We start from the raw sequence: 14,473 nt of genomic DNA on the forward strand, positions 1-14,473 counted from the left end.
TCTCCTCTTTTCTATTGTCGTCTGTCACGCGCAGCGCCTGGCGCCAAAAAGATTGCTGTGTGTTTTATGGTGTTGTTTGCCCAGGGATGAGCTTCACAAGACATATCCCCACACCCCATCCCCTCATGTTTTCGAACTCTTTTCATCCCCAGGTCCGAGCGGGGTCTTACCAATGAAAAAAAAAAAATTCCCCTAAAAAACCCCCCCCCGGAAAAAAAAAAAAAAAAAAAAAAAAAAAAAAAAAAAAAGGAAAAAGGAAAAAGAAGGAAACCTAAAAAAAAAAAAAAAAAAAAAAAAAAAAAAAAAAAAAAAAGAATTGAACACCCCCTTATTATATCACCCACCAAAAAAACAGCAACCCCCACAACAAAACCAAAACCCCCCCAAAATCCCCCCTCTCGTGGTTGCTACCCATCCTCATCCCCATCAACAACCCTTTCCTCCCCATCGCGCCCCCACTCGTCATCTCGGCCCCGCGACTCCCCTCCAAAACCTTCTGAACCCTGACACACGTCAACCGCGTCTCTGCCAGCTCCATCTTGAGAATCGCAGGGCCGGCGAGAATTTCAGGATCGGTAGAGTAGCCCAGTAGGAAGATGGGCTGTGTGCGGACGAGGGCGGCGTCGTAGGGGGAGTAGTCTGTGGCGGGGTGCGGGTTGGTTGTGGAGCGGTATTGGGCGGCGGTGGGGGTTTTGCGAGTTAAGAGAGTAGTGTTGGCGCGGTGGTAGGAAGTGATTATTTCTGTTGTTGTTACAAGAAGGTTTGGGAGTGGTTGTTAGGGAATAGTTCTCTTGTCGAGGGTGTGTGTGTGTGTGTGTGTGTTGTGTGTGTGCGTGTTGAAGGATAGATATGTATCACTTGATATCTGAAGCTTGGTAGGAAAAGGAAAAAAACTCACCCTGCCACGACGTCCGCCCCCGCATCCCCGCACACGGCGAAGAATTCGCTTTATTCGGCGTCATCTCCCCAACCCTCCTCACAAGCTCCTCTCTCATCCGCTCAATCGTCACCCTGGGAAATATATGCTCACAGTCCCCCGGATCATTCTGATTAACCGTAACCATCTTTAGGAGCAACACGCATACATTCCGTCCATGCCTCGGGCTATAGATATCCACGTCCTCCGGTATATTCAGTGTGAAGATCTGATTTGTGGCGGATACGTTGCCCTCACCGTTGCCACTGCTACCCAGCGGCACTTCCATGACAGCCGTTGTCCATGTCCAGTTCTTGGGCGGTGGTGTTGATGGTGGGCGATCGTTGCTCAGGGTAGCTATGGCGCTATCATCTAGATGCAAGCCTACGAAGGGCAATGCGCCGGTGGCATTGGGGTGGGAGATTGCTTGTTGGAATTCAGGCTCCGATGGACAACAGCCTGTGTGTATGCCGTTGAAGGCATCGTTGCCGTTCTTCCTTGCGGTGGCATGCGTGATGAGGTATGATGTCGAGAGGAAAGGGAGGAGCACGGTTGGTGAGATTATTTTCATCCTTTTTGGGTTCTGGATATTGATATGTTTTATTTCGGAGCTAGTATTGGGGATAATAACTGCAAGCAATGTTATCAACTAACCGAACTGCTCAGAGTAGGGTATCAAAGCAAAACACCACACAGAGAGTAGTGTAGGGATATGGCTAAACTGCCAAATCAAGACGGGCAAACATCACGAAAACCTAAACAGTGAATTAGAATCACAATAATACGGAGTTCGCATGCAGAAAAAAAAAAGAAGAAGAAAAACCCCTACAAGACAATTTTTGTGGACTTTGCCTCTTTGCTGGCTCTCTTGCAGAATTTATGCAGAGGATACGCCATGCATAAATTTCAATTTTGTTTGAGAAAGAGAGAAAAATAAAAATAAAAAATAAAATAAAAAAAACCCCGAAACGAAACAAAAACGGGCAAAGATAAACAACACTATCGGATAAGTAGCTTTTCTTTCACTCCAGACGGGCAGAAGAAGTGCATCACTCAACTCCCCAGCTCGATTAGCCGATCCTCCCAGCCATCGAGCAACAACCCAAGTATCCACGCATCGGACTCTGATGTGAGTCCCTTGGCGCCGTGTTCCCATAGTTAATAACCCCATAGACTATCATAGGGCACATAATGGAAAGAAATTATCCCTCAATTCTTACTGGTTGAAACCAAAAACATCGGCACGGGTTTTCTCGGCGTTGATACTGATATTGACAACGAACTTGATTGTCGGGACTTCGAGAAAGAGGGAGAAGAAGGAAGAGAAGAAAATGAATATGGGGCCCCGTCTGAGAATAATGGTAGCAAGGGTCGGTTCCGAAGCTTGTTGCGGGATTGTTCCTAACTTTGAGACATAGCGGTCTGGAACGTTGGTTCAACAAGACTGGCTAAATGGCTCTCTCAGAGGTTGTTGTTGTGTCTGAACGAACACCAGTATGTATGCATCCCTGTTAGCGACGCTGGTACGCGCTCTCCTCTGCCCTCGACTCCTCTCCACTTAACAATTCTTCTCTTGCCATGTTAGTTGGCATGTAAATATAAAATCACGGAAGAAACCGCCCCATGCTTGATGTTTTGGTTTTTCCCGATTATTGGCAACCGAGTTTCAAAACAAAAAAAAAGGATACCCTGGAACAGGGACGAAGACAGTCCCGCTGGAACTGCCAGGAGGGGAAAAGTTGCTCTGTAAAGTTTAAAAAAAAAAGTCAGTCGTTCAGCAAAGGAGGGGAATAGATAGATAGGAAAAATAACATTGTAGCCGATTCCAATCAATGCCATTATTAAAGCAACTGGGCCATATGATTCAGTATCCCAGTAATGCAGCATGCAGCATGCAAGCCCCGATCAGATACGATACAGCTTCCGGCGAAAGCTCAGCTAGACAGCTGTCAAACGGATTGGTGACGTTGATTCGGTTTGTCGGCGTTGTTGGGTTATATGGCTGGGGCCAAAAAACGGTAGAGAACCTTGGGAAGAAAGCAACGCAACACGTGATTGGCTGGGAAGGTGAGGTTAATTTTTAAGCCGCATCTTTAAGCCCGCCACCGCCCAATGATCACAACAAGATCTGAGTACAGAACGGAAGAAGAGGGAGAAAAGGACAGACACATTCTCAAAAATAAAAGCTTGCATGGAGAGCAGCTGCAATAATGAATTGGCGTTGCTCGTCTACTCCTCTTTCTCGTTATTTCACCCACACCAGACCTTGGAGATATAACTTCTGTGCCTCTCAATCTATAAACTAACTTACTCATTAAACCCCCGCTCCCCTGCCGAAAACCCAAAAGATAACTTACTTCCATTCGACCCTTTGCCAAACCGAGTCTTATCATAGGATACGTTTCAACATGATGGTTCGTTCCTCACCGACCTTTCTCATCAGGTAACTAGATCAATAGACGATCAACCGTCCTCACTACATCTCAAAACCTCAAAGCAAAGCCGAAGTAACTTAGTTGAGAAAGATTCGTGGGAGATGGTCAATCAAATCAATCCCTTCTTCCATCCCATTGATCATTGATCGCTTAACTAGATGTGACTACTGTAACTACCGTACCTACTTACATAGATAACTCTGTACTCCAGTAGTTAAGGGTTGTTTGAGTAGATCAATCAATCAATCCATCAATCAATCAAATCACTAATTACTGATTAATACGCATTCTGATGGTCGCTCTCGACTTTTTTTGCATATACATATTTCTTCACTCACAGGTACACTCGCATATTAGTCGGTAGGTAGTCCCATGCACGTGTGTGCCAGGTCCCGTGGGCGGAGTAGATAGGTACGTTCAGATATATATGTTACATGCATCCCGCTCCCATGGAATGGACCTCAACAAGGCCCATGGAAAACAAAGCAGCTAACCAGCGAACCCCGTCGAATGTAATTTAACTCTGTTAATTATCCATCCTGCCTATCAACTTGTCAATATAATGTATAATATACATACATACCTCTCTACCCTGCCCTGACTGATGTAGATACATACTGTTATTGTCTCATGGATAACAATATAACAATTTAAAAAAGAGAGAGAGAAAAAAGAAAGAAAGAATATCAAAGTCGAAGGTAAACAGAGAAACTCAAGAAAAATGGTCTTTATTTATAAAATCAAGTTATGTATGTAGTAAAGGAAATAAAAAAAATTATTAGCGCCACAGCAGACAGTGAGGGGCGGGGGATTGAGAAAGAGAGCGAAAGAAAAGAATTAAATTGAACTGATAAGGTGTGATCTGCTTGCTTCTCTACACAGAACTTCGACATATAATAAGGGAAGGCTAAAGGGAAAAAAAAAGGGGGGGGGATGAAAAGAGACTGAAAGGGACAAAAATTTAAACACCCCTTTATTCAACAAATCAACAAACATGCGAGAGATACACACACGCAAACACAAAGCAACACAGGGCTCTCGGTTTTTTAAACGCCAGTAAAAATTATGCCTAGCTCATATGAAAAAAAGGTCCTTCAGGGAAGAAAAATACAAGTAAAAAAGTTCAGAAAGAAAATGCAGGGTCAAGGAGAAAAAAAGAAAATACTGAATATTGGTTTTGAGGTTTGAAGGAGAAGAAGGAGAGGGATGTTTTGGTATTAATTATTGTTCCCTAATGCTCCAAAATCCTCAAACTTCCCTGCACAACAACATTCTCGAGAATAGATCCGGGGGGGATATCAATCGTGCTCCCCTCCGTTGCCACAATGATCACAGTTCCCTTCATCGTCACACCGCGGCCCAGATTAACCGCGCCGCTAATGGTCAGGTGGTCGAGCTCCAAGATCCGCGGGATGCTGGGGATCCGCTTCTGGAAATCGGAGACTTTCTTGAAATCGGTTCCGAGCTTGATCAGCGGGGCGCCGCCGAATCGGTTCGGGTCCATGACCAACTGGCCGTGTTGGAGGGTGTACAGGTCGGACTTGACCAGCATGAGATCGGAGCAGGTTTTGACGGGCAGGAAGCGCCGGCGGGGCACGTTGACACCGTGGGCGTTCTTGAAGTGGCGGATGGCAGCGCCGACGGCGGTTTCGAGCTGGATGATGGAGATGTCGGCCTCGCCCTTGCGGTCTGCGGGGATGGACTTGTCGTTGGGGATGATTTCCATTTCGAGCTCGTTCTGCTCGACGACGCGCTTGATGGCGCGCAGGTTCATCCAGATGTTGTTGGTGTTGAAGTATTTGAATTTCTTGATGGATTTGAATTCATTCACATGCTCCTTGGGCACTTGGGCGATTTCGAGAAGGCGGGCCCGGCCCTCGTAGTCAATGATGGTACCACCCTTGACGTCGGCTTTGGTCTTGTCTGTTATTTCCATAATGTATTCTGCCTTGTTCTTTACCATGTGCTCCAGAATCCGCATGTCGACGACAGCACCCAGATTGTCAGCGTTGGAGAGGAAAACAATCTCAACGCCTCTGTCCAAGAGCTTGTCTAACGTTCCAGAGTTATAGAGGGACTCAAAAACGTCACCATGCCCGGGAGGATACCAGTCAGTGATGGGAGACTGATAGCTCTTGGCTGCGGGCAATAGAGAATCTTTGAGAATGCGAGGATATCGAGATTGGTTGAACGTCAAGATATCAATGTTATGTCCCTCGTACTTTTTGATAATCGACTGTGTATCCTCGTCGGTATTGAAGGAGTTCATGAGCACAAATGGCACGCTCACGTCGTAGGTTCGGTTCAGGTACTCGATCTGCCGGACAGACAAGTCCAGGAAGGACATGCCGTCTCTGACCTCGATGACGGATTTGGGCCCGACACAACCCATCGACGTTCCCAAGCCACCATTCAACTTGATCACGGCCAACTTCTTCAAAAAGTCTACTGAGGCAGAATTCCCCAAATCGCTGTACTCGACAACTTGGCTCGGCTGTGGGGGAGCGATGCGATCCCAAGACAGGATGTTGCCCTTGGCCTTGTCGTTTAGGTATCGTCTAAATAGCGAAAAGAAGTTGTCCATTTCTGCTTCGAAACGCTTCTTTTCTTTGGGGTCTGTAACGGTATCGGCAAGGGCATTGAGGGCGTTGCGCATCTGGGAGGCGGCGACGCTGGTAGAGGCATTCTCGAACGCCTTTATCATCACAACAATATCGGTCAGCTGGGAATGTTCTTCAGAGAGGATGGAGGTCGCTATTATAAATAGATAATCAAGAAGAAAGCAAAAATTACAAATAGAATGTAGGAAGCAAGCACATGTTGTTGCTCGAGTGGAAGTCGAGATTCAATTAACACTTGAAATAGGAGGTTAAAGGAAAAGACTCAAGTGCTATCCAGAACCTTTCACATTCACTCTCAACAGCAACCACAACGGGGTAACAACAACCAAAGGAGACAAGAATCGACACAATCAGAGGCATCTTGTACGGCAGTAATAAAAGAGAAAGAGAGAGAAAGAGAGAGAGAGAGAGAGAGAGAGAAGGCTTTTTGCTCACCATGTGTGACTGTGACTTTCCATGACGTTTTCTCTCAAAGGGGCTCTCTGCGGTGTTCCCCGCCTCTTGCCCAGGGGCTCGAAGGTGAGAGGGAATTGCCCTGTTCGCCATGTCGCAATGATTTGGGAATCAGAATAAATAAGAGAAAGTAGAAGGTAGTCGGAGGACCAAGTGAAATATAGGATCTAGAGGGATCAATGGGAGGCTTCAAACTGTCAGCGCCAGAGTAGTTGTATCAAGATAGATAGAAAAGAGAGTTGGCGAGTGTTGGCGAGTGTTGGCGTGTTGTTGGGCCAGAAACCGGCTTTTTGGGCGAGGGAACTGCAACCAGCGTTGGGCGATGATGCTTGCCCAGACCAAGCTTCCTTTTCAAACCTTGGAACCGCCCCTGGCATGGCATCGACGGTATTCATCGCTCTCGTGGCTTTCATGGCATTCAATGGCAGCCGTGTCACCTCATCCAACCCCCGTCTGCCGCAGATCTCAGAACCCAGTATATGGACCAATAGAGCCCGTTCAGTCTCCAGAGATGCCCGCTTGGAGGGGCTGCTTGCGCAAGCAGATTGCTAGGATTGGAATATAAACTACCTACTTACTGGAGGGGAAATAGCTGATTCTATCTATCTATTCAACCACAAAGGATTCGAAGAGAAACCACCAGCTAGAGGAGAGAGGAGAGAGGTCGGGATAGAGCGACGAGTAAATCTAAAACAGAAAAGAGAAGAGAAGAAATAATATTTGAAGCAAAGGAAGAAACTGTCTATGAGACTGAAGGGAGGTGGGGAGGGGAGTGCTGAAGTAGTATTTCAATAGAATTAATTGCTCGAGGCCAAGGGGTTAGAAAATATTATAATAGTTAAACCCAGCGGACAGGCCTCATCATTCTTGTAAAGAACTACGCCACATTCCACCAGCTAGATAGGGGAAGGGGCTTTTGTCTTACCTTTTTTTTTTTTTTTTTTCGATTATGAACGTTATTATTGTAACAGGCAATAACGGGCCGGAAGAGAGTGAGTGAGTGGGGTGGTTTGAGGGATGCATCGTCAGCTCTGAGTCTGCGGGAACTGGTCTTCTTCAGTAGGTTACAAAGTACATATATACCTTTAGAAGATAACTACTTGAAGTGTATTCTGAAAACGGAACCGTTTATCTATTATTTGATAGTAAAAGTTACATACATAACTCTGTCTCTTTCTGAAATGCCATCGCTGCTGCAGATCATAACGCAGTACATGTTCGTTCCCAGGGGCTGTCACGCTGTGCTGTCCTCCCTACTAGTAACTATACACACAAGTATCAGGGCCGCATCACCCGAACCAAAGCCGAAGTCTCGCCCCCAATCGACCCTAACACCCGGCGCCGTTTCGGGTGCTCGATGGGGCCTCGTCGCCCAAGAAGCCCCGCCAGCACCGGCCCCTGAACTTTGAAGGCTCCAGTTTTCCCAAGGAGGATTTTATTGGCGCCGTAGCGTGCCACTGTGCCAGGCTGCCAGCCAACCAAAAAATTGAAACAGCAAACAAGCTCTGGACAAGCGTTTCTATTCGGGTTATAAATAGCAGGAGAGGAGAGGAAAAAATGAAATTGCCAGCATTGCATTGCACTGCATTGCTAGGCCTGGCCGTCGTTGGTTGACTACCAATCGTTAGCTAGTTGTTAACACACAAACTTCAATATTATTAATAATAAGGTGTGTTCAATGTTACAGTCAAACCAGGGCTAGGAACCATCTTTGCTTTGAAGCTTGTCGCTCCTGTTCCCATGTTACATCTGCAAAAGTAGTTACAGATGTACCCTATACTCCGTACAGTCACCAGCAACTACTCCGTACATGTACGCAGTACATACATACAAACTAAGTAAGTTATTTAACTATCCTAGCTAATTATTGGAAGACTTCCCCGGACACACGTTTCTTCCTATCTTGTAGCAGCCAGAGAGAGACACTTTAAATATACTAATAATAAGTCACAAGTAATTGTAGCACTCCCTCCTCCCATAATTGCCGACTATCAATACGGAATGTCTCAAAGCTTCTACATGAATACATACATACACACATACACACACACATACATACATACATACATACATACATACATACGATATCAGCTGACAGATTTACCTGGATGCTCAGGCCATTTCATTTACTGTGTAAAGAAAGCTCCTTTCTCACATCTCTATTAATAACTAGTATTCCCCCACCGGCATATCTACATATCTACATACAATATCCCATCATAAATTCAAAACATTAGTAACAATACATGTATAATAACTAACAGACTCCCTCTCTCCTAATCACAGCTTTGGGCACGCATCATTGATTAGGTTCTGACATGACAAATTGCACTGGAGACTGAAGTTGACAACGAAAGGATGAACCAAACAAGGTGCTTTCACCTAAGTCCAGAGTTGAGTTGATGAAGCGGATAGAACAATTATCAATAAGCTTATATATTATTACTTAAACCACCCAAGCTATCTACTGCGGACATTGCGTCCTGGAATATGTTAGAAGATCGAATCTATTTCCCCAAAAAGCTAAGCTGGTTTCGATCCCGTTGACTCGACTCTGAGGAAGATCTGCGGTGCTGCTTGGTTGGGTCTTAACGCAGCGTAGATCGTGGATCTTGGATCTGGATGTCTCTTCGTATTCAATTATTAATAATATTTAGTTTGCTGGCTTCGGAGTTAGGGTTAAGTTTCAGCCCTAGGGTTTTTTGCTTGTGGGGATTTTTGGTTGCCAGACGATTTTTTTTTTTTTTTTTTTTTTTTTTTTTTTTTTTTTTTCCCTCTCCGCTGCAACAAATGTTTATCCGGGAAAGAAAACTGAAAAGAAAAAAAAAAAAAAATCTTTCGCCAATCACGGATCTGCTTCACCCAGCTTCAAATAAAAACAACAGATTTTGCAAGAGGCAGTCTTCGAACGGGACGACTTTGTTAATATAAATGTTCTGACCCTGTCGAAAGCGAGCCTCTACTCTACTCCCCTGGAACTGTTGGTTGGGGCCTCTGACCTAGTAGGTTTGTGCTGTTAGTCACTCCCAGATCTCTACTGTGTAAATATGACAGACACTATGCCGTACTTCAGCATTTTCTTGATGTCTATAAATTTTCATCATTATGTCGTCTTGTGTAATGGCAGATTTGGTGGTGTGTTGTTATATCAGCGTGCGGCTCTTACTAATTCGTCTCTTCTCCAAAGCGGCGCAAACACGAAACCTACTGGACAAAAACAAAAACGACTCAAAACCTAATAAACAACGCCCAACTCGTGGCCGCGCGGAACAATGGCACAAATTACTGAGCCCCAAGATCCTGAACTCAAGCAGAAATCAACTCCTACCCGTCGCTGGGTGAACTCTCCAAACTGGCGTGTAAAGCGAGCGGACAATCCAGAAACAGACACAGTCGAAGATGGACCTGAAAAACGTGAGCTGAATTTCAATCGCAGCCCCATGCAGAGGGGACACCAATCTCAGAGTCGGACCTGGAATAAGAATAGTAATAATAATCACAATGGCAATGAAGGATCAAAGCCGTCCACGCCTGCCAAGGTTTCTCATAGAGAGGATGTTGATTCCCCGGCCATGAAATCGTTTTCTGAAGGGAGGAGGCTATATGTGGGCAATATGCCGTACATGGCGAAGAAGAAGGATGTGGAAGCTCTCTTCACCGAAGGCGAGACGGTGTATAACGTGTAAGCATACTCTTCTTCCCTTTTCAAAGTACCCCGCAGAGACGTTCCATTGCGCCTGTTTCGCCCCTGTTGCAGCGTCAGCGGCACCCGCACCAATACGAGCCAAAACGTTCAAGTCGTTGATTAACCTTCCATACATAGAGAGCGCATCGACATATCAATCGACCCCTTCACCGGACGGAACCCGTCGTACTGCTTCGTCGAGCTGGAATCAAAGCAGCAAGCTGACCTCGCAATGGTGGAATTGAACGGGAAAGACATGCTCGGTCGCCCCGTGAAAATCAAGCCTGGTATCCCGAAATCGTCCAAGGAGCCCTTTGGGAGAAGAGACATGGCCACGACGCCGGAGAAGCAGCCGCCCAGATTCGTCTTTGAGCGATGGGAGAGGTCGGATGCGGCGAACCACTGGTACGATTATAGCGCCCAGGGCCGCCGGCTGTTCGTTGGCGGGCTGCCTAGAATGCCAGACCAGCCGACGGCGGATTATGAGATTCGGAAGTTGTTTTATGGGTTCAATATGTATGCTTTTTTTTTTTTTTTTTTTTTTTTTTTTTTTTTTTTTTGGGGCATTTCCCACTTTTCGCCCACCGTTCCCCCTCCCTACTCGATATACGATGGTCTAAATCTAACATTTCCAAAAACCCCCAATACAGCGAAGCAATCAGCAAAGTGATCTCCCCACATCCATCCAAGCGCTCCCAACCGGGAAGCCACTACTACCTCTTCGTCGACCTCGCTTCCTCCGACGAAGCAGACCGCGCCATCGAGGCCCTCAGCGGCGTCAGCGCCGTCTGGGGCAGCAGAGTCCATATCAACAAGGCCCGCGGCAACTCGCACAAACCTGCCGAGCGGGACCGGTGGGAAGGGAAGCGCAGGGACGGACAGGAGGAGCAGGAGGAGCAGGAGCAGCAGGATGCGAATGGCGAGAGTCAGCATGATGATGAAGACGGAAATGGAAATGGGAAGGCACCGAACGGTGGTGCTGAATCTGGACCTCCAGCGACGACGGCGCGGTCGCGGTGGGGTCCGCCCGCTGGGTTTGAGAATGAGGCCGCTGCGTCGTCGACGCGGATTGCTCGCGCGGAGTCACCGCCATAGTATGGCTGGCTCATCAGGACCGCGATGCGTATCTCTTGCATAATTTCTTCTGTCTTCTTTTTTTCTTTTTTCCTTTTTTCCTTCTCTCTTGGACATCCACGTGTCTCGTTAACGCATAGGGACCGTTTTTGCTATGTTGGCTGAGTTCCCCCATTCCCGTTTTACAACCAGCGATTGTTCTCCTTTTTCTTTCTTTCTCGGGCTTTTAGACATATTCTCCTGCATATTCAATGGCCGTTATAGCCATTGCAATATTTTCCTTATCTTTTTTTTTTTTTGTCTTTTCTTTTCTTTAGATTGACGAACACTGCATTTCTTCATGCTACTACTGCTACCCTATCATCATATTCTATTATTCTTGTATAAAGCATCTTACCGCATAGACTTTTTTTCTCTCGCTTTCTTTTTCGCCCCTGGCACCCGTTCTTGGATTTCGGCTGGCTGACACCAAATGCACTACGGAATGCTAATTGGAAAATCTAATACCAGATTCCTCTCTTTTGCTATTTTTCTTCTCCCAGAGGGTGTATATCAGCTACACCGCCAGACGCGAGGATTATGAGCATATTTGGATCCAAGTACTCGAAAAACGCGCTGTCGAGATTCGGCTTCCTCCTTTTTTTTAACGCCGTCCTATGAGCTACAGATGGCCTTTTTCGGCCTTTTTTAAGCGACTGATTATCACGTTAGCTTTGCCCGGGAGGGGAGGTTGCGAGATCCCCTTGGGGGCACTAGCACAATATTATAAACACGTCTTCTGTCTCCCAAAATGTGGAACCGCCTCGTTTATGAACACTCAGGTCTCAACTCTCTTATCGTAGCCCGAAAGCGCATAATGGCCGCCAGCCTGTGAACCTCATGATCAGATTTGTTGTACCATTTGACCGTGCCATGTTGGGCTTTGAATTTTCAATGATCCCTCTTTCAACGAGTCTAGCGATTACACGCACGGTCTAGCCCTGGCAATTCTCTGTAGTGGCTTGCCGACTTGGTGCTCGAGGAGGTGGGGTTCTTGCTCTGCAATAATGGCTTTCACAATTGTAGCCTGCTGCTCGGTCATAGAGGCTAGGCTATTTTATGTTCATGAATGTTACTAACGCCGTGATGTCAATCTTGATACCTGAAGGATGGTACTCCAAGAATTCTGCATCACCCTTGACTTTATACACCCACCCAACCAGCCTGGCCTTCACGGGCGATTAAATAACAACCAATGGAGCGAGAGGTTCACCGGGAGCTTGTGACTCCTAAACAAGGGGTGACACAGAGAGGGGCCTGTTCAATGCCTTTTGGCAGTTCGCCTGAAGGAAAGCCCCAGTCCATTCTTCCTCACCTCTTTTTCTCATAAACTCTCACCCGTTGACAATGCAGAACTCCAAGACGCCGATCTGCCTGATCGGAGTGTCGGAAGTCGGGTACCCAGACATTTCCCTGAAACATTTCAGCGTCCGTTCCACATGTATAGAGGTTCCGCTAAAACTCACCCTGTATAAGGTAAGGACTACAAGCTCCGAATAAATTGAGGCTTCAACGACTGTGAGCCGTGGGATGTTCTTCTTCCTTTATTTCTTGAAGGTGATGATTTTGGATTTGGATCGATGCTCAGAAGGAGAGACCTCTCCTTCATCCTTACAGCTTCAGCCCATATGCGCTCTGCATGACAGTATAAGCGCCCTCGATTAGAGTGAAACCGCCAAGGGGAATGGGCTTTTCTCACTCGATAGCTTTTCACATTGTCCTAAATCTTTGTAAGAACCACTAGGAATCATATCCATTCCTTGGGATGGAGTTACACTTGAACGTGGTGCTAATCAGAGGATCGAAAGTGTTTTTATTGCTGTACTCAGTGATGGACAATTATCTTGTTGAAGCGGCAGGGGAACAAAATAGTATGAGAGCGAGCTGAGAGCAAGAACGAATAGAAGCATGGGACATTGAACTGATTGCTACAGCAAGTTGTTTGATCTTCTCTATTCTCTCATCAAGATCAAAAACTATTGAAACATTCAAATCTTATTCTGAGCTCTAAGCCCATTTCTCCCCCCATTAAACAAATCCAACATCTCCTTCCCCATCCACATCGCTCTCGACCTCGCAATCCCCCGCTCAACATCAACCATCCTATCCTTCTGCAATAGCAAACCTTGCCCATTGGCTTGCATGCCAATATTTATCAAATGTGCCACTGCCAAAGCAACACTCTCAGCTTTATTGATAGGGACGCCGACTTTGGCCATTGAGGCAGCCCATTCGGCCGGGTCAGAGGTGGTGCGGCGTCCCGAGCTGGCGATAATAGGGGTTAAAGTGATGGCGGGAGCAACGACGGAGAGGGAGATGTTATATTTTGCAACGTCGTTCTTTAGGGAGCGGAGGAGGCCCACAATTCCTGGAAAACGGGGGGTTGATATTAGTAGAGTAAACCAGCGCGCCAGATATTTATATAAAACTGAGCCATAAACGCCCCAATTGACATAGAATATATATTATATATATATAACATACCATGCTTCGCCGCACTATAAGCCGGCGCGCCCCCATCCGCCAAATACCCCGCCAAACTCGCCGTCATGATAATACTCCCCACCCCACCCCGCCCTTCCTCCCATCCATCCCCACAACCCTCTTCCGCATCCAGTAAATCGCCAACTTGACCGTGTCCGCCGCCGCCCGCAAATCAACATCTACAACCCTCCTATCCGGCTCCCTTAACATCCGAAACCTCTCCAACCCGCCCTTCGTCCCCTCCAGCTCATCGCGGAAGAACTGGTCGCCGTACTCGGCTCTGCCCGCATTGACGAAGACGGCATCTATGCGGCCGAAGCGAGTGATGGCGGCGGCGAAGCCGGCGCGCTGCTCGGGCCAGGAGGCGATGTTGCATTTGTGGAAATGGGTGCGGTGGGCGGTTTCCGGGGAGGCGAATGGTTGTGCGGGTTGTTGCTAGTCGAGGATTACGACGTTGTTTGTTGGGGAGAGGGAGAGGAGGAGTTCGGCGGTTGCGAGCCCGATGCCTGACGAGCCTCCTGTGATGACGATTGTTTTGTTGGTGAAGGATTCCAGGGATGATTTGGGGATTGTGAAGGGCTCCATTGTTATTGGCAAGTTTTATTTATGGAGGTAGGTATATTCCTGCTGATTATATGTATATACAGTACTTAATTGGACTGATTTTATATCTTTTCTTCGAAGAATCTTGCGGGATAACTAGATGTTTAAGGCAGTCATTAAGAAATGATATGTATTCATAAATAGTATATCCAGTATCTAAGCT

The 14,473-nt window shown here is 46.7% G+C and overlaps 6 protein-coding genes across 11 annotated transcripts; 2 read left to right on the forward strand and 4 right to left on the reverse strand.

Moving 5' to 3' along the window:
• Positions 1 to 240: 240 nt before the first annotated feature.
• On the reverse strand, positions 241 to 3,417 carry BDCG_01800. Of its 3 annotated transcripts, none has more exons than XM_045417336.1 (4): positions 3,274 to 3,417; positions 2,729 to 2,975; positions 899 to 2,660; positions 290 to 741 (listed from the first exon to the last, which is right to left on the reverse strand). In XM_045417336.1, the coding sequence occupies exons 3-4, from the start codon at positions 1,485 to 1,487 to the stop codon at positions 332 to 334; spliced, it is 999 nt and encodes a 332-aa protein (XP_045279750.1). In that variant the 5' UTR covers positions 1,488 to 2,660; positions 2,729 to 2,975; positions 3,274 to 3,417; the 3' UTR covers positions 290 to 331. The 3 variants fall into 3 exon arrangements, with proteins under 3 accessions (XP_045274184.1, XP_045279750.1, XP_045279751.1); XM_045417337.1 differs by having other exon boundaries at positions 899 to 1,488; positions 1,571 to 2,975; XM_045417335.1 differs by lacking the exon at positions 3,274 to 3,417 and having other exon boundaries at positions 241 to 741; positions 899 to 1,671; positions 1,746 to 3,137.
• On the forward strand, positions 2,809 to 3,628 carry BDCG_01801 (uncharacterized protein; the record flags this gene model as incomplete). The annotated part of the gene is made up of 1 exon (XM_045417338.1): positions 2,809 to 3,628. One exon carries the CDS (start codon positions 2,809 to 2,811, stop codon positions 2,998 to 3,000), a length of 192 nt encoding a protein of 63 aa, XP_045274185.1. The 3' UTR covers positions 3,001 to 3,628.
• On the reverse strand, positions 3,460 to 8,180 carry BDCG_01802. 2 transcript variants are annotated; one of them, XM_045417339.1, is made up of 3 exons: positions 8,111 to 8,180; positions 6,408 to 8,039; positions 3,460 to 6,046 (listed from the first exon to the last, which is right to left on the reverse strand). In XM_045417339.1, the coding sequence occupies exons 2-3, from the start codon at positions 6,516 to 6,518 to the stop codon at positions 4,583 to 4,585; spliced, it is 1,575 nt and encodes a 524-aa protein (XP_045279752.1). In that variant the 5' UTR covers positions 6,519 to 8,039; positions 8,111 to 8,180; the 3' UTR covers positions 3,460 to 4,582. The 2 variants fall into 2 exon arrangements, with proteins under 2 accessions (XP_045279752.1, XP_045279753.1); XM_045417340.1 differs by lacking the exon at positions 8,111 to 8,180 and having other exon boundaries at positions 3,719 to 6,046; positions 6,408 to 6,612; positions 7,004 to 7,541.
• A 1,024-nt stretch (positions 8,181 to 9,204) lies between these two features.
• On the forward strand, positions 9,205 to 13,732 carry BDCG_01803 (ribonucleoprotein). 3 transcript variants are annotated; one of them, XM_045417343.1, is made up of 6 exons: positions 9,205 to 9,440; positions 9,613 to 10,107; positions 10,249 to 10,626; positions 10,761 to 12,208; positions 12,332 to 12,953; positions 13,032 to 13,732. In XM_045417343.1, the coding sequence occupies exons 2-4, from the start codon at positions 9,698 to 9,700 to the stop codon at positions 11,203 to 11,205; spliced, it is 1,233 nt and encodes a 410-aa protein (XP_045279755.1). In that variant the 5' UTR covers positions 9,205 to 9,440; positions 9,613 to 9,697; the 3' UTR covers positions 11,206 to 12,208; positions 12,332 to 12,953; positions 13,032 to 13,732. The 3 variants fall into 3 exon arrangements, with proteins under 3 accessions (XP_045279755.1, XP_045274186.1, XP_045279754.1); XM_045417341.1 differs by having other exon boundaries at positions 10,761 to 13,732; XM_045417342.1 differs by having other exon boundaries at positions 9,205 to 9,427; positions 10,761 to 13,732.
• On the reverse strand, positions 11,992 to 12,864 carry BDCG_01804 (uncharacterized protein; the record flags this gene model as incomplete). The annotated part of the gene is made up of 5 exons (XM_045417344.1): positions 11,992 to 12,052; positions 12,156 to 12,275; positions 12,304 to 12,387; positions 12,562 to 12,690; positions 12,839 to 12,864. The coding sequence occupies 5 exons, from the start codon at positions 12,862 to 12,864 to the stop codon at positions 11,992 to 11,994; spliced, it is 420 nt and encodes a 139-aa protein (XP_045274187.1).
• BDCG_01805 (uncharacterized protein) lies at positions 13,212 to 14,292 on the reverse strand (the record flags this gene model as incomplete). Its single annotated transcript, XM_045417345.1, has 4 exons — positions 13,212 to 13,591; positions 13,708 to 13,721; positions 13,790 to 14,055; positions 14,158 to 14,292. 4 exons carry the CDS (start codon positions 14,290 to 14,292, stop codon positions 13,212 to 13,214), a joined length of 795 nt encoding a protein of 264 aa, XP_045274188.1.
• Positions 14,293 to 14,473: the final 181 nt, after the last annotated feature.

This window comes from Blastomyces dermatitidis (genome assembly GCF_000003525.1).
Source record: "Blastomyces dermatitidis ER-3 genomic scaffold supercont1.2, whole genome shotgun sequence".
NCBI classification, from domain to species: domain Eukaryota; kingdom Fungi; phylum Ascomycota; class Eurotiomycetes; order Onygenales; family Ajellomycetaceae; genus Blastomyces; species Blastomyces dermatitidis.

Excerpts from the sequence above, each read along its gene's own strand:
- BDCG_01800 (XM_045417335.1), bottom strand. The coding sequence starts at position 1,487 with ATGAAAATAATCTCACCAACCGTGCTCCTCCCTTTCCTCTCGACATCA. Across the intron at positions 742-898 it reads GGGGCGGACGTCGTGGCAGG|AAATAATCACTTCCTACCAC; the intron begins GTGAGTTTTTTT and ends TAACAACAACAG.
- BDCG_01802 (XM_045417339.1), bottom strand. The coding sequence starts at position 6,518 with ATGGCGAACAGGGCAATTCCCTCTCACCTTCGAGCCCCTGGGCAAGAG. Across the intron at positions 6,047-6,407 it reads GAAAGTCACAGTCACACATG|GCGTTCGAGAATGCCTCTAC; the intron begins GTGAGCAAAAAG and ends GTGATGATAAAG.
- BDCG_01803 (XM_045417341.1), top strand. The coding sequence starts at position 9,698 with ATGGCACAAATTACTGAGCCCCAAGATCCTGAACTCAAGCAGAAATCA. Across the intron at positions 10,108-10,248 it reads GGCGAGACGGTGTATAACGT|AGAGCGCATCGACATATCAA; the intron begins GTAAGCATACTC and ends TTCCATACATAG. Across the intron at positions 10,627-10,760 it reads TTGTTTTATGGGTTCAATAT|CGAAGCAATCAGCAAAGTGA; the intron begins GTATGCTTTTTT and ends CCCCCAATACAG.